The sequence below is a fragment of the Mirounga angustirostris genome, unplaced genomic scaffold (genome assembly GCF_029215605.1).
Source record: "Mirounga angustirostris isolate CCGP_5_RB_7025 unplaced genomic scaffold, mMirAng1.0.hap1 SCAF_4, whole genome shotgun sequence".
In the NCBI taxonomy this organism is placed as follows: Eukaryota; Metazoa; Chordata; class Mammalia; order Carnivora; family Phocidae; genus Mirounga; species Mirounga angustirostris.
The window spans coordinates 162,597,752-162,620,032 of record NW_026991712.1 but is presented as its reverse complement, the minus strand read 5'-3'; the positions used below and the strand labels follow the sequence as shown (position 1 = coordinate 162,620,032).

Here is a 22,281-nt window from a genome sequence, read left to right as displayed (position 1 = left end):
ACTGGGCCCTCCCCCAGAGCTGGTTTGAGAACCAGGCCCTTGATAGGGATCAGATGGGGGTGAGTGTTTGGGGAGGGGGTGGGAGCTGAGGAGCAGGGGCTGAAAGTTGACAGCATGGACTCTGGAATCAGACTGCCTGGGTTCAAGTCCGAGTGCCCCATTCCCAGCTGCATGCCCTGAAGCAAGTTACCTAACCTCTGGTGCCCAGTTTCCTCATCTGAAAAGCTCACAGCCTAGTTGTGAGGACTAAACCCCTCAATCCACGGAGAGCACTTAGCTCGGAGTGTGAGCCGTTCTTAGAGAGGGGAGGGGCACTCAGGGAAGGAGAAGCAGGCAAGTGGGGGGTGCGCTATGCTGGGGAAGGGGTCCTATGGGCTTCATGCACACAGATACCGACAAACACTCAGCCAATGCCCTGCAGGATCCCCCCCCCATTCTCCTGACTCACTCCTTGAACATTCCTGAGGCCCTGGGGCCTGGTTCTCTGTGGCACACACGGTCCCCACCCCCTCTCTTCTTCTTCTGCCCAATGCCCTGCAGCGGGAGAGAGTTCAGCTCTTTCATTCAACCCACCCTGGGAGCCCAGTCCAGGCCCTGTCCTGTTGACCTGGAGCCCTGGTGTTTCTTGGACTCTCCAGGTGGGCCTCAGCTGCCCACCCCCCAACAGAGGCTGAGACAGCCTTGCCATGACCTTGCCACAGCTGCTCCCCTTGTCCACCAGCTCTTTGCATAGCAAACTTCAAGACAGGAAATGAGTGTCCCAGAGCCAGATGTCTGCAGACTCTCCCATCAAGGCTCACCCCTGGGCTAGGCCATCCCACTTGCCAGGGGCTTTCACCTTTGGTTTGTTTCTGGTAGTGTCCAGATATCAGTGGGTCAGCTCTGCCAGTGGTCACCTGCTGTGTGGCCTTGAACAAGTTACTGGCCCTCTCTGGGCTTCAGTTCCCTCAGCCACAAGAATCAGAGGCTGGCAGAGAGGATGCAAGGACTATTCTAGGACACCTGGCTGGCTCAGTCAGTAGAACGTGTGACTCTTGATCTTAGGGTCGTGAGTTTGAGTCCCAAATTGGACACAGACGTTACTCAAAATTTTTTTTAATTTTATTATTTTTAAAAAATTTTATTTTATTTTATTTATTTTATTTTTTTTAAAGATTTTATTTATTTGACAGAGAGAGACACAGCGAGAGAGGGAACACAAGCAGGGGGAGGGGGAGAGGGAGAAGCAGGCTTCCCACTGAGCAGGGAGCCAGATGCAGGGCTCATCCCAGGACTCTGGGATCATGACCTGAGCTGGAGGCAGACGCTTAACAACTGAGCCACCCAGGCGCCACCCCCCCAAAATTTTTTTTTAAAAAGGACTGTCCTAGACCTGAGCAGGGGTATCAAATGGGGTGGGTGTTTACAATGAACAGGACGAGGCATGTGATCTGCTTAGCGCGGCCCCTGGCAGAGACAATTCTGGCGCCCGCCCGATGGTTCAGAGCATGGGCTGAGGAGTCAAGCAGACCTGGGTTTGGATCCTAGTTCTGCTTCTCTGTGACTGTGGGCAAGTGACCTCATTTCTCCAAACCTCAAATTCCTCCGCTTTAAAGAAGGATAATGACAGTCCCGAATGATAAAGGCTAACTCTCACAGGGCTCCTCCTTCCTGCCAGGCACCATTGTGAGTGCTTTATGTGGATTAACTCACTTAATCCTCCCAAACCCTTTGAGACTGGTATTAGCGCAGTCCCCACTTTGTAGATGGGAAAACTGAGGCACAGATGGGTTAACTGACTCACCCATAGTGACATAGCTGGGAAGTGGACAAGCTGGAGTTGATTCCAGGCAGACTGGCCCCGTCTACCCATGGTGCCACAGGGCCTCTTGGAAGAGAGTTAATATAAAGTCTACACCGGCCCAGTGCCTAGAAGTGACTCGATTAATGTGCATAATCTTTTTTGCCGTTACCATAATTCTCCCATTCATTCTAAATTTCTATCTTGATCTGCCAACAAGAAAACTCTCTAGGCTCCAACCACCCCAGGTTGGAGCCTGGGGAGGGCCTGGATGGAACCTTCCTCTTGCCACCATCCCATCTGTCTGGCAAGCTGAGGAGGGGGGAGGGATGTTTGCACAGATGTGTGGCCCAGGGTGTGCAGATAGTCTGGGGAGGGGTGTGTGCTGGTAAATTTCTGCTCCACCAGGGCCTTGGCGATTCTGCATCCCCCCGCTGCCCCCCGCATCCCCACCTCCCACTTCCACATTTGCTGGAGGACTGACTCCTGGTTCTACAATTCCTGGGAAGTCCTTCCCTCTGTCTCACCCTCCTTCCTTCCTTTTCAGTTGCCAGAGGCGTCTCCTACAGGACTAGAGAAATAAAGACCCTCCTGCAACCCCCACCACCCCCCTCACTTTCACCCCAGGGGATCTCTCAGCCCCATCCTCAAAAATCCCAGTAATGCTGGGGAAATTAAAGTTACCTTAAATGTTCTAATCTTATAGCAATTTTGCTTCAATCAACATCTAAATGTGACCACATGTGCCCAGACCACCCAGCTCCCTGGTTGGTGGCTTGGTGGGGGGAGAGGTAAGCTCCTGAATGGATGGAGGGCCGCTGTTAGGCATGGCCTAGTTCTGGAAAGGTTCCCTGGGGAGGAGGTCTGCAGGTCTCTGGGCCCTCCCTCTGCTTTCTCCTGGCCTGCCCTCCCTTCCTCACCTCCTCTCAGGCAGGCTGGGAAGCATGGCAGACCATGGTTGGAGTCTGCTTCTACTCTCTCCAGGACATCTGGGCTTGGGGACAGCTGGGGACTCAGGCAAATGGGGCTGGCTTCGTGGGCATGCCTGCCTGTGCAGTCACACAGAGCTCCCTGCTCAGATGGGCTTGGTTTACTGCTCTGCTGGTCATCTTGAAATTCATAATTTTTGAACAAGGGACTCTACATTTTCATTTTGCACTGAGCCCCATAAATGGTATAGCGGGTCCCGGTGGAGGCCCACACACCCCTCTCTCTGTGGGCCCTCCTGGCTTCTTCCTCACACTCAGTCAACACGCCATCAATAAACATTTTCTGAGCACCTATGCTGTGCTGAAAAGTAGTGCTGGATGCTTGGGGATAACAGTGATGAACACCCCAGACACAGCCCTGAGTTCACAAAATTACTCTGCACACACTCAGCCCCTCAGATCTCCATACACAGTAATTTTACAAGACAGTTCTGTAATAACAATCATGTTAATCATAACTGCCAATTAGGGAACATGCAGAATATGCCAGGAAATTTACACACTGCATCTTGTTTCATCCTCAAAACAGTCTGTAATGTGGGCATTATTACAATCCCCATTTTGAACCAGATGAAAAACTGACGCTTGGAGTTCAAATCCTTTGCTCAGTGTTTTGTAACTAGTAAGTCGTAGAGCCAGGACTTGCCTTTGTCTCTCGTTTTCAACCTCTTCTCTCCTCCTGCCACCATCTCCTTGTCCACTTGGCCCCGGTCCCCAGCCCCCAGCACAGGGCTCCATTTTTGTTAAATGAAAGAGTTCACATACAGACATGCTCCCCAAGGAACACAAGGAAACAGACACATACTAAACCCCAAACACTTACACATGTAACACATAACATAGAGCTTGTTGTCTGACACTGGACTATTCGGGTTTGTGTCCTGAATCTACTATGCCCTAGCTGTGTACCTCAGTCTTCCCATCTTCAGAATGGGCACAGGGATAGGGTCGTTGTGAAGGCTAAAGGAAAAATGCACGTGAAGCACTTAGACCAGCACTGACTGGCACCTAGTCACTCTTCAATAAATACTAGCTGTTGCTATGAATAACATTTGTTATCCACACTCACTCACACTCTCATGCCACCACATCGTCCTCCCAGCCTCCTTAGCCTGGCTCAGTCCTAGATGTCTCCATAGCTGACAGTCCAGGCCCCCAGAGCCAGGAGGGAAGGGCAGTGGCTTCTCCGGGCATCCTCTGGGGCTCTACTGGACCCGCCCATGCGTGTCGTGCAGAGTGAAGGTGTTGCTCCTCGGCAGCTCTGGGTCCATCAGAGAAGGCTTCCTGGAGGAGGCCTCCGTCCAAGCCAGTTAAGCGAGCCAGACGAGGTAAGATGGTATTGCCCTATGCCTTGGCTCCCTCCATTGTCCGTCACAACATCCACCCTCTAACTTCATCTGCAGCGCCCTCTCTCCACCCCCTTCCCCACAGTTGAAACTTTCCTCTCCTCCTGCCAGAAGTGTAGATTGCCCCCAGGAATGCGCTGCGTCCCACAGCTCCCCTGGCAGTGGCCCTCAGCTGTCCTAGGGTCAGGCCTGGCGCTACATCAAAGGCTGGGAATCGGTAACAGCGAGGCTCCTCGCCTGCTGCCACCCTCCCCACCCCTCCCCTCCCACCGGCCCTTTGGCTTCTAGGGAACAGCACATGGTAGCACTTAAGCTCTGAGAGAAGGAGAGAACGGGAGGATGCTTTTCCTGCACCACCACCCCCAACCGTCCACAATGAACTACTTGTTAGGAGACTATTTTAATTTTACTTAATGCAATTTCTGTTGCCACCTCCTTCTCTGGATGCCCAGTACAAATATAGGGGAGGCCAATCTGCCAGGGGGAATGTTATTGGTGGGGTGTAGGGCAGGGGAACAGTGCTGCTCTGGTCTCCACTCAGGAAGTAAGGGGGTTGATGAGGGGAGGGCTCAGCGCTAGCTTGTACAACAGAGGCCACCATGAGAGGCTGGGGTAGGCACGCTTCTTTGCCAAAGTGCTCTTCCCCATGCCCTGGGTTCAGTAGGCAGGCCCTCAGCCTGACAGCACGCAAGTTTTACTGTCAGATCCTATGGGAGTGGCTAGAAGAAGGGGGTGCTTCCGGGTTCTGACCGGCCTCTGGGAGTTGTTCATCAGGTGCATCTCCTAGCAAATTATGGAAACCAGGGGTCCAACCAGCACTCTGGGACAGCAGAGTGGTCATCTGGAGACCCCTGGTGGCCAAAGGCTGCAGAGCAAGGCCTTTCCTTTGAGCTCTGCCTGGCCTATGCCAGGCCCAAAGGCCACCAGCACGGACTCCTCCAGCCCCAGAAGGCCACCTGAACCAGGCTGCTCACCTCATTATTCAGCCCCTCCTATAAAGCCAGCAAACCTGCCCCATCTTGCTTGGAGGGTGTGCCAGTACATCATGGAGAATGCGGAATGGCCTAGCCTGGAGGGGGCTGTCTGAGCCTCAGAGTCACAGTGAAAGTAGAGGGCTATATAATGCACAGTGAATTAATTCCGGGGCGGGGGGCGGGGGGGCTGAAGTTAGGTTGATGGGACTTGTATGTTCGGCTCATTCGGGAGAGATGATGAGGTGATGTTCCAAGCAGCTCCACAGTCCTCGGCCCCTCCCTTCCCTCAGTCTCTGGGTGCACATCACACAATTGTGGGGCTGTCCCTGGGAAAAATCACCAAGGGGGCTTTGTTTCCGCAGCTTGCCGACTCTGTAACGCTGCCTGTGTTTAACTCTGCGAAAGGAAACATCTAAAACCTCATACCATGCAAACGACTGCTGGAAAGTAGGTGTGGTACTAGAAGAGGAAGGGTGAGAGCCCCCCCTGGAGAAGGAAAGGGTGGTGCTGCTCCCTTTTCTTAGCAGACCCCAGACACCACACAGTGCTTCCACATCGGGCCCCAGTGTCCCTTCCCTTAATTTCCTTCATTCAGTCATTCTCTGGTGTGATTGGATGCTAAGGATACAGCTGACCTGCCCTGGGGCCCCAAATTGTACCTGGAGGGGGAGGTAAAAAGGCTCAGAGGACAGGATCCCAGTGGGAGCTTCCCTATACTTGGTAACACAAAAGTGACCTCCGCCTCCCCCCACTTTAGTGGCCTGACCCAGCTGGAAGAGGCAAGTCATGTGTAAACTGCCTCTATTCAGGTGTCCCAGAACGCTGGTCCTAATCTCTGCAACCAAGACACACTTCCTGCGCAGTGCATCTATTATGGCTCTCCTCATCTCAGGCCTGTGCCCTAACCTTGGGAAAAGCCTGGGGGCCCCATTCCCCCCCCAATAACCTGAGTATCTGGACCTCAAGAGCCTAGGCTGTCTCCAAGAACAGTGCTACCAACATGGCCTGACAACCTCTGATCCCTCCCTTGAAAAGCTATCCTAAGTTCTTTTTTTTTTTTTAAAGATTTTATTTATTTATTTTAGAGAGGAGAGAGAGAATGGGGAAAAGAGTAGAGAGAGAAGGACAAGCAGACCCTGCACTGAGCACAGAGTCCAACACAGGGCTCGATCTCACAACCCTGAGATCATGACCTGAGCCAAAATCAAGAGTCCAATGCTCAGGGGACCTGGGTGGCTCAGTCATTAAGCGTCTACCTTCGGCTCAGGTCATGGTCCCGGGGTCCTGGGATCCAGTCCCACATCAGGCTCCCTGCTCGGCGGGAAGCCTGCTTCTCCCTCTCCCACTCCCCCTGCTTGTGTTCCCTCTCTCGCTGTCTCTGTCAAGTAAATAAAATCTTAAAAAAAAAAAAAAGAGTCCAATGCTCAATCGACTGAACCACCCAGGCACCCAAAAAACTATCCTAAATTCTGTAAGGCTGGGAGAGGGGGCTGCAGGACTGCTCCCTTCCTCCCTCCCCCACAGGGCTAACCAGGCATCATGGCTAAGAACATGGGCTTTGTGCACTAGATTCTCCACCTAATGGCCATATGACCTTGGGCAATTTATAGTCTCCCCTCTAAAAATGGAATTATTATAAATAAGGGAGTTATTGTGGATTAGGTAAAGTGCTAGTACAATGTCTGACAAGTGGTAAGCACTCAATAAATTGTACCGAACATCAGAGGTTTAACTTTGCTTTGACTTCATATCCCCCTCTAGACACTACCCTACTTCTTAGCTCTTTTTTTCCTCCTAAAGATTTATTTAGAGAGAGAGAGAGAGAGTATGCACGTGCGTATGAGCACGCAAGCAGGAGGAGAGGCAGAGGGAGGGAGAGAATCCTAAGCAGACTCCCCGCCAAGTTCGGAGCCCAACGCCCCAGGCTAGATCTCACAACCCCAAGATTAGGACTTGAGCCGAAATCAAGAGCCAGAGCCTTAACTGACTGAACCACCCAGGCACCCCCGTAGCTCTTCTTTACAGCAGAACTCTTCGAAAGAAAATTTCGGTACCCTTAATCCTCTTTTATTCTCTCAAACCTTTTCCAATCAAGCTTTCATTCCCATTATTCTTTCTCTAAGTAAACTCTACACCACACGTGGGGCTCCAACTCATGCCCCTGAGATCAAGTCGCACATTCTACTGACTGAGCCAGCCAGGCGCCCCTCCCCATTCTTAACAAGGTCTTTCTAGCCATGCCTTCCTACTCAGTGGCCGAGAGCTCAAGATAGTCCATGTTAGGTATATCAGGGATAATGGTCTGCTTCTAGACTTTGCTAGACAATAGACCCAAAAATGACTTTGAAGGGGTATTTGCACCCAGGTTTCCCAGACTCTCTGGTCTGTGGGGAGGAGCCATTCCTAGACCAGGTAAGTGTAAGGCAGGGCCCAGGAACTTAGTTGGTCTCCTCACTCCACTGCAATAAAATTCCAGAAAGAAAACAGGACATGATTAGGATTTCACTCAAGAATGTGTCTTTATTGAAGAATCTGTAAGAAAAAAGGATGTACCCTCTGTAAAAAGAGGAGATGTCGCCTCCAAACAGCAGGAAGGAATAAGACCTGGGTGGCTTCCCAGAAGTCAGTGTTCCTGGCACAACTCCCCCTTCCGGGCAAGCGCTAGAGTATGTCACACTACAACTAGCAATTCCTATCCACCCCTACCAGCCTCCCCTCCCCGACCCCACAACCCTGGATTCTCTACAGCCATTCACCAATGGCATTCCAAAGGCCCAGGAATGGATGTGTGAGGCTTGCCTCTTAACGGGGTCAAAATGGGTTTTGCTTTGGAAAATTCAAACAGGAATGTAAAATGGTTGAGCTCTTTCTAGTCCAACCAAAGATGACTGCATCCAACAACCCCTTTGAAGGGAAAAGGAGCAAAGAGTTTCCCTCCTGCATGTGCACACTTGTGGGGTAAGTGGACTATATCACAGTCTGCTCTTTATTAGCATGGAGAATGGAAACAGAGTTAGAAGAATATGTAACAACCGTGTTAAAGAGTCATTGAGTTCTAAAGGGCAGAGGGAGCTCTGAGGCTTCGGATTCCAACAACTGCTCCTGCTAGCTACCCTGAAGTCCTGGGGATGGTCACTCCTCTCCAGCTGGGAGATTGTCCTCAATCCGCCTGATGAACCTCATTCGGATTTCTGTCACACCGTCTCCTTTCAGGGTGTCCTGGACAAACTTGGCCTCCACAGCCATCTGGACCTGGGGGACAGTGGGAAAATGAAGGGGCAGCTGCCTAGCCACAGCCTCTGGGGAACCACAGGGGATGGGGCTGTAACTGACTCATCCACAGCAGTCCAAACGAGGGGGCTGGTTTCCCACAAGGATGAGATCACCAGTTCCAATGTTCCTTTGCAAAAGGCAGTGGCTGTGACCCATAAGGACAGACTTAGCAAAGAACACCCACAAATGAGATTGTCACCAAATGAGCCAATCTGGGAATGGGTGCTCCTGGGCTTTGGGGGCTGACAGCACCACCCTCAGGGAGAGTCATCTTTGGATCCTATGCTCGGTAGCATCACATCTCAGGCAGCAGAATGCTGAGGTGAGCCAAAGGCCTTTCTTTTCTCTCTCTCTCTCTCTCTCATTCATTCAAAAATTTATCAAGCCCCTACTACAGCTCAGGTGTCCCAGAAGGTAAAGAGCTGCACTCACCATCTCCAAGGCTCCCCGCAACACCCCACACAAGAGATTGGAATAAATAAGGGATGAGTGGTTATCAGGAAGTTCCACAAAGTCCACCAAGGGGTTATTTTCCAAAATGAGGGAGAATTCGTCACCAGCGGGGCTCCAATTGGTGATGCTTGGAGTGATGCCCAAGTACATCTTGAACGCCACCTGTCAGGAGACACACAACAGCACCATGGGGAAGAGCAGTGGGGGCCGCGCACCAGGGAAGATGATGGGACTGGTGAAGGAAAGCTAAGTGGCTCAGGAACAAAACTGCGGCCTCTGCAAAACACTGGGGCTTTAGGTATTCAGGGCAAAAAAGGAAAAACATCTATGCACAATTCCACACCCCTCTCCTTCAAGGCCTCATACAATTAGGCCACTTGCTGTCCACCTACACTTCTGACAGGGGCGGCTTCCTGGAGCCAGCACATGAGAGGCCACGGCCCACTGCCCTGTCCTCTGTCTGCGCTATCTGGAACCCTTCCTGAAAGCAAATACAGTCACTGCGGCCGAATTACTCTGAAGACATCCTCCCCTCTATCCACTCTCCTACTTCCAAACCTTCACAAAGCTCTCTTCACTTCAGCCCTCTCTAGGATTTGGGCCAGCATGCTCTACAACAGAAAAGAACCAACCTTTAGGTTACAGACGCCACAAAGCCAGAGGCGTATTACCATTTATTATTAATTCTATAAGATGTAATGCTAATACTATTAATAGCGACCATTTACCACAAGCACACCATGTTAAGTGCATTCACTTTACCTGAATGCTCACGTTCGTTATTTCATTTACTCGTTACAACCACCCTATGAGGTAGCTCTTATTTTCTTCTTTTAAAGATGAGGTAAGTGGTAATTAAAAAGGTTAAAATTAACTTACCCTGAACTAGTAAATACTGGAGCCAGAATTTGCAGCCAGGTCTGTCTGAGTCCAAAGCCTATATTCGTAACCCCCATGCCACTCTGCTACATCTTCACAGTTGAGGAGATTTGGCTTTCATCCACAGGGATGATCCCAACCACTCTTCCCTTTTCATGATCTGTGCTATTCCCAAACCATCAGGAAGGCTCCTTTGGCCCAGACAGCTGCCTAACTAGACTTCTGGAATACTAAGAGCCTCTCTAAGGGAGAGAGAGAGTGGTAAGCAGTGCCTCCCAGTGACATCCTTCAGCATAGCCAGGTGGCCCAGGATAATGACCTTGGCGATGACATCTGCGGTTTCCCGAAAGTCATGGCACCTCCCAACATTTGACCGTGCCAAGAAATCTTCAATCAGTCGGACTCCAATGTTATAGCCCCTGGGAAGAAAATGAGAGAACAGACTCTATCATGGGGTATGAATGTCTTATGTCTGAACATAAGGCTGCTAGTGGTAAAGGGAAAATGGGGGACAATCCCAAAACATCCCAATAAATGAGCTCAGTGGAAACCATGCCCAAAATGTTGGTTCTAAGAGAGAACCCGGTGCTGGGCTCTAAAGGACCATGTAGATTGTGCACTAGGGAGCCCATTCTTGTCTCTCCTGCAGAGGAGCTTACTCACATTTTGTCCAGCTGTTTATTCACATCTTCATCATTTTCATAGTCCTTGCACAGCTGTGTGACCAGAGCCCCGTAGGTGAGGGTGAAGAGCTCAGAGCTCTAAAAGAGATTCAAAAGGCAATCAGGACCAAGAAGCACAAAAGAAAAAGTTTAGTGAGTCTGGGTCAGCCTCAGTGCAGCTGTCAGGATTCAAAGGAAGGTCATCTGTGTCTGGTGAGAAAGAACATCATCTCCTGTGGGGTGGCCAAGGAGCGTGCCCCCCCCCCCAGGGTCAAGGTGACCACTACAGAACGGGTTGGAAAAGGCACTTCACACATGGAGCAGTCACTCTTCCAACACATCCGGGTGGGTTTCTGCTAACCCAAGACCCCACCATAGCTGCCAAGCCTAAGCTTTGGTCACCAGAATTGGGGGGTGGGGGGAGCCATCCATTGGATACTATGAAAGACAGACCTGAAGAAGACATTTACGGATTAGCTTCTGTACCCTAGCGGGTGAGACCCATGGCTTCTCCACATCTAAGAATGTGTGTCAGGGCCCAGAGTTCAACTGCACTCCCAGTGTCCCACCCAGGAGCATGTGAGGACCCACGGGCCTGGTCTGTGGGGAGGAGAGGAAGTCCCAGAGTCCACTGCACTGATAACCCCCCTCCTAAGTCACCAGCATGAGGAAAAATAATGTTCCTCTTGACACAGAGCAAAAATGTTTCCAGGAAAGAGGTAACTCTGAAAGGAATCCAATCTTTTGTGTACCTGGAACATAATCCTGATCTGGACTGGTTTCTATTACAACCACAGTTAAATCACAGAAACCCTTTCTCAGATAAAGACTCTTGGCACCTACCCACCAAGAAACAGGTGTGGAAGGTGACAGGATGAGCAATGCCAAGACTAAAGAATGAAAGCAGGAGGTGGGGGAAAGGCACTATCAGAGCTAAACAAAGTGAGAAACATGCTAACAGTGCGTCTGGACCAATGGATTCAAATAGAAATAATCACTCAGCCACTCCCTTCTGAATGGAAGCTTGTCAAACTCGGAGCAGAGCACCTCTCTGTCCTCAAGTCTTCTGGGGAGCAAAGTCCAAGTAACGTTAAGGCCCAGGCTCTCAGCACGTCAGCGCCCCTCATCTCATCCCCACGGCCTGTGGCGAGGTCACCGCAAGACTAGTGATGTGAGTGCCTTCTGCTTACACACTGTGTTCTATTTTTTATCATCTCATTTTCCACCCCACAATAATTCTGTAAAGCAGAAAGGGCAGGAATTAATCTCATTTTAGAGATGAAGAAATGAGAGACACATAATGATTAAGTAATCTGCCCAAGGACAAACAGCTAATTATTGACAAAAGTAATTTTGGGAAACAAAAAACAAGAGTTTCTAAGCCAATGTTCATTCTTTTTTTTTTAAGATTTTTTATTTATTTATTTGACAGAGAGAGACACAGCGAGAGAGGGAACACAAGCAGGGAGAGTGGGAGAGGGAGAAGCAGGCTTCCCGCAGAGCAGGGAGCCCGATGTGGGGCTTGATCCCAGGACTCTGGGATCATGACCTGAGCCGAAGGCAGACGCTTAACGACTGAGCCACCCAGGCGCCCCTGCCAGTGTTCATTCTATCCACTGTTCCCCACAAGTGCAATATTAATAACCCCCCCACACATCCCAAAACAGCAACAAAAAACTTAGCCGTACTAGGAAGTCAAAGAGAATCAGTTTCAGAATCAGGAAGCTTTTTGAACTCAACTAAAACAGTCAGATCAGGGTGTCTCCAAGAGACCATTTACCAAATACGGCAATTAAGGGAAGCTATTAAGGAGGACGATGATTTTTTTAGTCAAGTTAAGGGTTTGGCACTAGAATGGCTTGAACATGAATGGATGGAGACAATCCAGCAGTTACCAGTCTATAGAGTTGGCACCACTGCATTAAATCAGGAGAGCTTTCCTTCCATTATTAATGAGCCCTTGGATGGAGACTCCAATGGCCTCAGCCCACCACGATGCCAAGTAACATGCATACCGTGATGCTATCAAGCACTTATACATGCAGCAGCCCCCAGTTTACCAATAAGAAAAATGAAGGCTCTAGACAGATATGTCCATGGTCACAGAATCAATATGCCTGGGATCTGGGAATGGGATTCCTGACCCAGGCTCTCCACACTCTCTCTTAATTTGCAAGTCTGTCTCCATCTCTGATTATGAACCAAGCCTACTCGAAGCAGTATGCAATGCAAATATTTAACTTAAAGGTCTTCATACTTTAAAAACAGGAGTGGGGCTGTGGTATAGAAAAAGGCATTCATTCAATGTTTATTATGTTCCAGGGACTATCTAATAGGAGGGAAACAGATAATAAACAGATTATACACACACACACACACACACAGAAAGAGAGGAGGGAGGAAGAGAGAGATCAAGCTTTTTTTTTTTTAAAGGTTTTATTTATTTGACAGAGACAGACACAGCGAGAGAGGGAACACAAGCAGTGGGAGTGGGAGAGGGAGAAGCAGGCTTCCCGCAGAGCAGGGAGCCTGATGCGGGGCTTGATCCCAGGACCCTGGGATTGTGACCTGAGCCAAAGGCAGATGCTTAACAACTGAGCCACCCAGGCGCCTCGAGAGAGATCAGTTTTAAATAGGATAGTCATAGAAGGCCTAGTAAGGTGATATTTGTGCAAAGACTTGAAGGAAATAAGGAAAAGCCATGAAGATATCTGGGTGAAAAGAGTCTAGGAAGCAAGTGCAAAGGCACTGACGTGGGAGTATGTCTGCCATGTTTGAGAAACAGCTAAGAAACCAGTGGGATTTGAGAGGAGTGAACAAAAAAGAAAACAGAAGAGGAAGGCAGAGAGGTTACTGTTGACCTGGGTTTTCAGTCCTTGTGACCCTTATAACAATAGGTTCCATGGGACCTTAGAGGTCAGCTAATTCAACCAACCCAATTTCTTCACTGAACATAATAACCACATTCTCCCTCCCAGAAGAAAACATGAATCTCTTCCGCAACATTTCTACTTTCAGGTGCTTTAATTACGTTTAATAATAATGGCCATAAAAATTTATAAAACCTTCAGAATGCCTTCACAGTTTCTCATTGATCCTAATCACAACCATGAGAGGTTAGCAGAACAAACATTATTCATTCTCATTTTACAGGCGACAGGTTAAGTAACTGAGACTCTTTCTTCTTACAGTTGCGCACCACCCTGTAAAAAGTTATGTGATCTAAGCCATCACTTAGTATCTTGGATCAGTTTTTCTCCGTATGTACAATGGTGACAGTATCTGCCTTAGAGAGTTACTGTAAAAGCCCACGGAGATAATGTTTGTAGAGCACCCGCTGCACAGCACCTACATTAGAAGTAGATATTGATTGACTGGTTGATTGATTTCAAAGAGAGAGAAAGAGGGAGGGGCAGAGGGAGAGGGAGAGGATCTTAAGCAGCCTCCATGCTTAGCCTGGAGCCCGAAGCTGGGCTCCATCTCACGACCGTGAGATCATGACCTAAGCCGAAATCGAGAGTCGGATGCTTAACAGACAGAGCCACCCCGGGGCCTCTGTTTTTATTTTTAAACTAGTTTTCTGTGGTGTGGTATCCAAGAGTACCCTGAACTAGGTTCAAGGAGGGAGATTTTGAATCAATATAAAGAACTCTGTAACAACTAACAAGGCATACAGCAAGAATACTGGGTTTGTAGCCAGAAAACCTGATTCTGAGTCTGGACTGCCACTTACTAGCTGTGAGATTTTAGGTAAGTCACTTCGCTTTGCATAATCTCAATCTCCTCACACAAAAATGGTAACAGTAAAATCTGTCATGCTGATTACAGGATTGTTGGGAGGATCCAATGAGATAATGGACTGAAATATGCTCTGCAGACCAACAAACCACAGGAGTGGTTTCATACTGGAACAGCTGATCTGATCTCTTAAGTACTCTGGGCACAACCTGAGCAGGGCAAATTAAGCCAAGCCCTACTTCAGGTGAGCTATGGCACTTGAGGGTTTTCAAAAGGCTTTTCAGTTAGTGTCCCAGACAAATAACAAATCTCCCTAAGGGGGCTGATTTTTGGAACTAATGCTCCAAGAGTCACATTTACTATTTTTATCAACACAAGTGATTCAGTGTGACTGCCCCTAACAGCTGGGAGTGAAGGTCAGTGACAGGACCTTCACTCTCTCTTACCCTCCAGCCTCCTGTCATGGAGACTCTGAGTGCTGCTACCGAAGGAGTAATTCACCTGAGCACTGGAGAATAGAGCCGCTGGGGTTGGGTTACTAGTAACATGACACAAAATAAGGGAAGGTTTGATTGTCCATAGAATTCAGGAACCAAACACGACACAGACACATAAAGGCTAATATCTTTACCAACAAGGATGCTTGCTGGCTGACTTTTACCAAGTGCCAACTACATTAAGTACACCATCACACTGCTAGCTTTTCATGCATTACCTCAGTTAATTCTCAGAACAACCCCATGATACTATTACTACACTTTCTAATTTATCTTAAGATCTTTTATTATTTATTCGCGCACGCGCGCGCGCGAATGAGAGGGAGAGAGAGTGAGAGAGCGTAGGAGCACAAGCAGGGGGAGCGGCAGGCAGAGGGAGAAGCAGGCTCTCCACCGAGCAAGGAGCCTGATGTGCGACTCGATCCCAGGACTGTGGGATCATAACCTGAGCCGAAGGCAGACGCTTAACCCACCAACTGAGCCACCCAGGCATCCCTCTAACTTATTTTTTAAAGACAGTGAAACTGATGCTTACGACAATGAGGAAACTTGCCCAAGGTCACACAGCAAATAAGCAGTTAAGCTGGGACTCCATGGCAGACAGTACTGTGTTGTATGCTTTCCTGCCTCACAGAATGTGCTTCTCAAAGGTTACGGACTAGGACTGCATCTCTCACAGCACCTAGCACAGACCTATGCATAGAATTAGGGCTCAGGAAAAGTTTGCCTGGTACATTGGCTATTTCTGTTTGCACAGACTAAAAGCAGAGGTCTAGTTCCTTGGGCATATTAATCATTTAAGTCTTGGAAGGTTTAAGTGGGAACACAGCAATTAGCAGAAGATAGGGCCAACTGGGAAGAAGGCTGCTAGAGGGGGAGACTTCCCGGGAGGAGAAGAACATGTCAAAACCAGGTGGCCATAAAGAGGATCATGTGACAGATCCTAAGTAGGCGCCAGCAGTAAGTGAATGAGAGGATGCACCAAACCTTCATGTCATTCATTCACTACATATTGATTGCCTAGTGCCAAGCATCATTCTAGATGCTAGGAATAGGGCAGTGAACAAAACAAACCCCTGTTCTGGTGGTTACATTCTCATCGGGGAGACTGAAAATAAACAAGTATGTAATTCGTAATGAAATAGCGCTATGAAGAAAAATGGAATAGAGTAAGAAGACAGAAAACTGTAGTCAGGGAAGGCCTCTCAGAGGAAGTGACATTTGCATAACTGTGAATGAAGTGGGGAGTAGCTAGATGAGGATTAGGGTTACTCATTGGAGGAAGGGATTTTTTTTTCCTTTTTTTTTTGGTTCTTCTTGTTTTGAAGTAGGGTCCATGCCCAATGTGGGGCTTGAACTCAAAACCCCTGAGAATCCCATGGACCCTGAGATTAAGAGTCCCATAATCGACTGACTGAGCCACCCAGGAGCCCCTGGGGTAAGGACGTTCTAAGCAGAGACACTAGGAGTTGCAAAAGCCTTGAGATAGGAGTGTGCCTCTGTACCTCCCTAATTCTCCCACTCACCAAAGCTGAGTGAGCACTGGGGGTTCCTATTTAAAAGAGTATTAAAGGGGCGCCTGGGTGGCTCAGTCGTTAAGCATCTGCCTTCGGCTCAGGTCATGATCCCAGGGTCCTGGGATCAAGCCCCGCATCGGGCTCCCTGCTCTGCGGGAAGCCTGCTTCTCCCTCCCCCACTCCCCCTGCTTGTGTTCCCTCTCTCGCTGTCTCTCTCTCTGTCAAATAAATAAACAAAATCTTTAAAAAATAAATAAATAAAATAGTATTAAAGATTTCAGGGGTGCCTGGGTGGCTCAGTCGTTAAGCGTCTGCCTTCGGCTCAGGTCATGATCCCGGGGTCCTGGGATCGAGCCCCGCGTCGGGCTCCCCGCATCGGGCTCCCTGCTCGGCAAGAAGCCGGCTTCTCCCTCCTCCCCTCCCCCTGCTTGTGTTCCCTCTCTCGCTGTCTCTCTCTCTCTGTCAAATAAATAAACAAAATCTTTAAAAAATAAATAAATAAAATAGTATTAAAGATTTCAGGGGTGCCTGGGTGGCTCAGTCGTTAAGCGTCTGCCTTCGGCTCAGGTCATGATCCCGGGGTCCTGGGATCGAGCCCCGCGTCGGGCTCCCCGCATCGGGCTCCCTGCTCGGCGAGAAGCCGGCTTCTCCCTCCTCCCCTCCCCCTGCTTGTGTTCCCTCTCTCGCTGTCTCTCTCTCTCTGTCAAATAAATAAACAAAATCTTTAAAAAATAAATAAATAAAATAGTATTAAAGATTTCAGGGGTGCCTGGGTGGCTCAGTCGTTAAGCGTCTGCCTTCGGCTCAGGTCATGATCCCGGGGTCCTGGAATCGAGCCCCACGTCGGGCTCCCTGCTCTGCGGGAAGCCTGCTTCTCCCTCCCCCACTCCCCCTGCTTGTGTTCCCTCTCTCGCTGTCTCTCTCTCTGTCAAATAAATAAACAAAATCTTTAAAAAATAAATAAATAAAATAGTATTAAAGATTTCAGGGGTGCCTGGGTGGCTCAGTCGTTAAGCGCCTGCCTTCGGCTCAGGTCATGATCCCGGGGTCCTGGGATCGAGCCCCGCGTCGGGCTCCCTGCTCGGCGAGAAGCCGGCTTCTCCCTCCTCCCCTCCCCCTGCTTGTGTTCCCTCTCTCGCTGTCTCTCTCTCTGTCAAATAAATAAACAAAATCTTTAAAAAATAAATAAATAAAATAGTATTAAAGATTTCAGGGGTGCCTGGGTGGCTCAGTCGTTAAGCGCCTGCCTTCGGCTCAGGTCATGATCCCAGGGTCCTGGGATCGAGTCCCACATCGGGCTCCCTGCTCGGCGGGAAGCCTGCTTCTCCCTCTCGCACTCCCCCTGCTTGTGTTCCCTCTCTCGCTGTGTCTCTCTGTCAAATAAATAAATAAAGTCTTAAAAAAAAAAAAAGATTTCAATAGGGATTTCAAGTAAAAAAAAAAAAAGACGAGTAAGATACGAAAACTAAGCAGGAAGACCTCTTGTATCTGTTCATATCTTACGAAAAGGAGGAGGAAATAAACATTTGCCATGCCCCATACATTGTACACTGCTATATCACTTAATTCTAAGTAGGCATTATTGCTTCCAATTTAATTGAGGATCAATCAAGACAGAATTCCAACAATGTCCATGCTTTTCCCCCTACATGATACTGTTTCCTAGCAAAATATACTTTTTTTCTTTGAAATTCTTGGTATTTCCTCCAAAACAGGAATTCTTTTTTTAAAGATTTTATTTTTAAGTAATCTCTACACCCCATGTGGGGTTTGTACTCACAACTGGGAGATCAAGAGCTGCATGTTCCTCAGACTGAGCCAGCCAGGTGCCCCAAAATAGAAATTCTTAACCTGTGATCTATGGAGGATTTTCAGGGAGCCCACAAATCCCCCCCCAATGTAAGTAAGTGTCTGTGTATATGTTTGTCAACTTATTATTTATGGGAAGATCCAGAGGTATCAGCAGCTTCTCAAAAGGAGTCTGAGAGAAAAACAGGTAAGTACTACTCTGAAGTATTAGGGCCTCCTGCAGCCCATTTTTGGTGCTGTTCCTGGTGTAAGATGCCAAGGTGTGAGGGATGTTTAATCACCCCTCTAGAGCTGAGTGTCAACAAAGGGCCCCTAATCTGCCTGACCAACCTGCAACCTTGGGATTATTTAGTTTCTAAATCTGAAAACAAAGACAGACAACATGGGCAATTCTGAAGGAGGTAAGAACATGGCAAAGAAAAGGAACACCTGCCAAGAGGTCTTAACTTGGAGAAAAATGTCATCGACCTTACTTTCCAGGCCCACGTGCCATCTACTGCCAACCCTTATGAGACTACATGGTGTCCCACTCTTCCCAGGACAAGAAAGGAGCCGCCCCCACTCACCAAGGGGCACCACCTCTCACTCCTCCAAATACAAAGTACCTTTTTGGCAAGACCAGTATCTGAGCATCTCTTGCAATGTCCAGAGCACAGCGTGAGAGGCAGTAGGGCCTAGCAGTCTGAAGCTCTGCAGTTATAGAGACATGTGTTCAAATCCTAACTCTTCCTATTTACTTCCTAGTAAATTTGGGCAAGTTACGTAACCTAACTGGGCTGTAAAACTGCGATAACATTATCCACCTGAGAGAGTTACTTAGCGGGTTAAATGGGCCAAGGTGCGTAAGGTGCTCGGCCCGGAGCCTCACACACAGTAAGAGAGCGACAGTGGCAGTTACTGTTACTACCGCCGTGGTCGCGGGTCCCGCACACAGCGGCTCTCAGGACCCGGGCGAGGGGTCTCTGAGCCGCTCCAGCGGCCCTCCAATCTGCCTCGGGCCTGGGACGCCCCCGGCGTGCTTCTCCCTGCCGACCCACAGGCAGCCCCCTCCTCCTTCCTGCCCGCGGAAGCACCCTGCGCTCACGGGAGGCCCTTTTCCAACTGCGCCCCGCGCCGGGCCCCTTCCCCAGAAGCCCTCCATGCCGCCCCTCCCGCCGAGGTCACGCGCTCCGAGTTACCATTTTCTTGCTCTCGGTGCCACGGTTCGCCTGCCTAGACATGGTGCCAGCCGCCCTGCCCCGCCTCGCCACAGACCCTCTCGGCGACCCCTCCTGACGCCGCTCGACCCGGCCGCGGCCCCTCAGCCCTCGGGACTGACCGGCACCAACTCACCGCGCCTGCGCGGCCTGCCGCGGGGCACCACGGGACTCGTGGTCCGGGCCGACGAGGGTATTTCCCGCCCAATAAACGTCAGACTACAACACCCAACAGCCCCAGTGGCAGCACCGCTGGACTACAACTCCCAGAGTGCTTCGCGCGCGATGGGGGCTTAGAGCCTGCCTCCCCGCCAGGGCTGCCTTCTGGCCACTGGGTGGCGTCCGGAGCTTGCGGCAATCCTGTATCGTCCACACACTTCCCTCTCCTCCCACCCTCTCACCCTCACAGATGCTCCGCAAATTCCTGTCTCGATGGGTTGGTCTTGGAAAGTCCCCCTTTCGAACTAGCTTCTTCCGCTGTTGCTGCAGTTCAGAGCCAGAGGCTCCCAGGATGTCCCAGAAACCTAGCTAGGGCTCATACACAGATCTGGCTTCTTATTGCAAAAATATTTAATGACAACCTACTGTGTGCCAAGCATTTACTAGGGGCTTTCTCTTCAGGTTGTCATGTGTCCCCAAACTCCAAAAGCAGCCAGTACCTGCATCCTACCACTGTGGCCTCATGATGGAATACCCAGTCTGTCTGCTAAAATTCAGGTCACTTTGTCCCCCTCAACGACACTGCCTGGTCCCTGGAAAAGAAAGATCGCCAGAGTTGGTAACAGCCAGTCCTGGATTTTAAGCTCAGCTTTGCCATTTTAGGCAAGTTGCTGGATCTCTCCCAGTTGTTGTGAAGATTGGTGAGACAGGAGTGCAGAGCACTTGGGCACAAAGTAAATGCATATTCCCTTTCTTCCAGCCACTCTCTCAAAACAGCCCAACAAACAGGTCCCAGAAACACCAGGGAAATGTGCTGGCCACACCGTAACCCATCGCCAAGGGGAAGTCCTACAGTCCCTGACCATAGCTCTTTGGTTTCAGCTCCAGCCATCCCCTCTGGCTGGTCAATTGTGAGAGGGCTGGCCTGGGAGTCCCTGAGCACCCTCTCCTCACTTAAGCCTGGTAGCCAGACTCTGTAAGCAGCTGCATTCTAGCCCCTAGCCTTCACCATGACAACCAGCCTGCCCAGACGTGAGCCAGCCAGGCTGGGGAAGACTGGGGGGCCCAGGCTGCTCCGGCTAAAAGCCAGTTCCCAAGATTCCCCCAGTGTCTCCCTCAGGGTGCAGGACCAGTCGTTATTATACCTTTCTCCCTGCGACACAGACATTCTGGGCCTCCCTAGAGGCAGTGACCTTTGACTCCCCCCTCCTGTTTCAGTGCTTTGGCTGAGAGTTCTGGGAAGGAACAGGAGGGCATTGGCGTTGGGGGGGGGGGGTGAAGCCAGGGTCAGCTAGCCCCCCGGAGGCCAGCGTGGCCAGGGAAGGACCTCCTGCATTCCCAGGAAAGAGGACAGCTGAGGTGAAAGCTGCAGTTGGCTGGCCTGTCGGTCTGGGCTCCTCCCTGCCGGCTGCCCTTGGCTGCCCACAGAAGCCTGAGTCACAGTCACGGCCAGCCGCCCGACCCCACCCAGCCTCCTGTCAGGCTGGGTGGTTCTGGAGAAGCTGGAGGCGGAGCCTCTCCCTGCCTATCTTAGGACCTCTGAGATTCTTCCTCTGTCTGCCTCTGATTGTTCCTTTTGGAGTCTTTTTCGTTGGGACGCCTCCTTGTGTCACAAGTCGTGAATTAAGGATGGGGGTGGGGCCCATTTCAAGCTGATTTATAGGGTCTCCTCCTTGCTCAGATGGGAACCGAAACCTCCTTAGACAGCGGCTCCAAGAGTTCTCAGTACCGCTCCCACCATTCCCAAATCCCAGTCCCTTTCCACCGCTGCTCAGGGCCAGGACATTAGGAACGCTAGGCGCCTCCTCCCCACCCTCGTTTCCTTCTCCCTAGAAAAAAATACAGCAGGGACAGTTTCCCATTCCTAGCAGGGGCTCTAGACAAAGACCCTCCCAGAAATCCAAAGCGTTGAGCCTATTTGATTCTGGATCTGAGTTCCTCCCCCTTCCAATCTGTCCCTGTTCCTTCCCCTCCCCAAGCTGGAGGGAAACCTTGTTTGCAGCTGGTGTCACCACCGCCCTTGAGGACATTCTCCACCCTCAGCTCCAGGGAGTGGGCTTGGAGGACTCCCCAGGAGAGCGGTATGGGTTAGAGACCCATTCATGGTGTGGTGCCTTGGGGGTGGGGTAGGGGTGAGAGTCTGGTGTCTGTTCTCTCTGCTGCCCCCACTATGAGGGCCCTCCCACTTCCTACTTTGTGAGTGTGGAGGCAGCCTCCAGGGCCTTGGTCCTGATTCATCTCTCTGATCTCTTGTGTCAATCTCTCAGTGAATTCCTTCACTCCGCCATCAGGTTCATCCTGGGCCCTGCCCCACCAAACCTAGGTGGTTGTAAATTCTCTTGCTCCTGCCCTCCCCCAGGGGAATCGGAAAGGGGACATATTTCTGATCCCTGTTCAGCGACCTGCCACCTAGCCCCAGCCCAGCCTTGTGGTGAGAGGAACAGCTCATTCATGATTGTTTCTGAGGAAGAGGGGACTGCCCTGGGCGGTAGGGGAGGCACAGGGGAGCTGACAGAGTTCCCTGCCCCTCACCAAAGAGGGCAGGGCATCCTGTTGGGGCTTTCAGTCCCTGATGTTGCAAGTGCCTCATTTGCTCCTTTTCTGGGATGTCTAATATTGGGGGGGCCGTGTGAGGCTCCCAGACACTGTCACCCAGCCTCAAACTCAGAGAGACACACACTCCAAACCTTCTCAGTTGCTAGGGCCTGGGATCTGCCGGGGATCCTGGCCAGTCCGGGGTAAATGGAGAGTAACTGACGCCATCTCTCCATCTGTTTGTTTCGACTTAATCACAGGACACTGGCGCTGTCCTGGCTCCCCCTCAGCCATCCTCCCAAGACTCACTCTGGACCCCTCAGCTGTACAGGAGGCCTGGGGCTGGCCAGGAGGACTGTCCGTCAAGTTGGCTAACTCCCAGATATCTTGCTGTCCCCACCACTAGCATCTTGTAAAAGGGGGTGTAGGTGCCTCCACCCTCAGTCTAGGGAAGAGTTCCTCTGTGTTGGCACC

At 50.4% G+C, this 22,281-nt stretch overlaps 1 protein-coding gene across 1 annotated transcript; it reads right to left on the bottom strand.

Annotated features, from left to right (window-relative positions):
• Nucleotides 1-7,583: 7,583 nt before the first annotated feature.
• On the bottom strand, nt 7,584-19,257 carry TRAPPC3 (trafficking protein particle complex subunit 3). Its single transcript, XM_064589464.1, has 5 exons — nt 19,096-19,257; nt 10,358-10,455; nt 10,014-10,113; nt 8,795-8,977; nt 7,584-8,341 (listed from the first exon to the last, which is right to left on the bottom strand). Exons 1-5 carry the CDS (start codon nt 19,135-19,137, stop codon nt 8,222-8,224), a joined length of 543 nt encoding a protein of 180 aa, XP_064445534.1. The 5' UTR covers nt 19,138-19,257; the 3' UTR covers nt 7,584-8,221.
• Nucleotides 19,258-22,281: the final 3,024 nt, after the last annotated feature.

What these genes read in the sequence shown, in the direction of transcription:
- TRAPPC3 (XM_064589464.1), bottom strand. Translation starts at nt 19,137, where the DNA reads ATGTCTAGGCAGGCGAACCGTGGCACCGAGAGCAAGAAAATG. An exon ending in GCACCGAGAGCAAGAAAATG is followed by an intron (nt 10,456 to 19,095) that starts GTAACTCGGAGC and finishes AATCTCTTTTAG; the next exon opens with AGCTCTGAGCTCTTCACCCT. An exon ending in TGCGGGGAGCCTTGGAGATG is followed by an intron (nt 8,342 to 8,794) that starts GTGAGTGCAGCT and finishes ACTGTCCCCCAG; the next exon opens with GTCCAGATGGCTGTGGAGGC.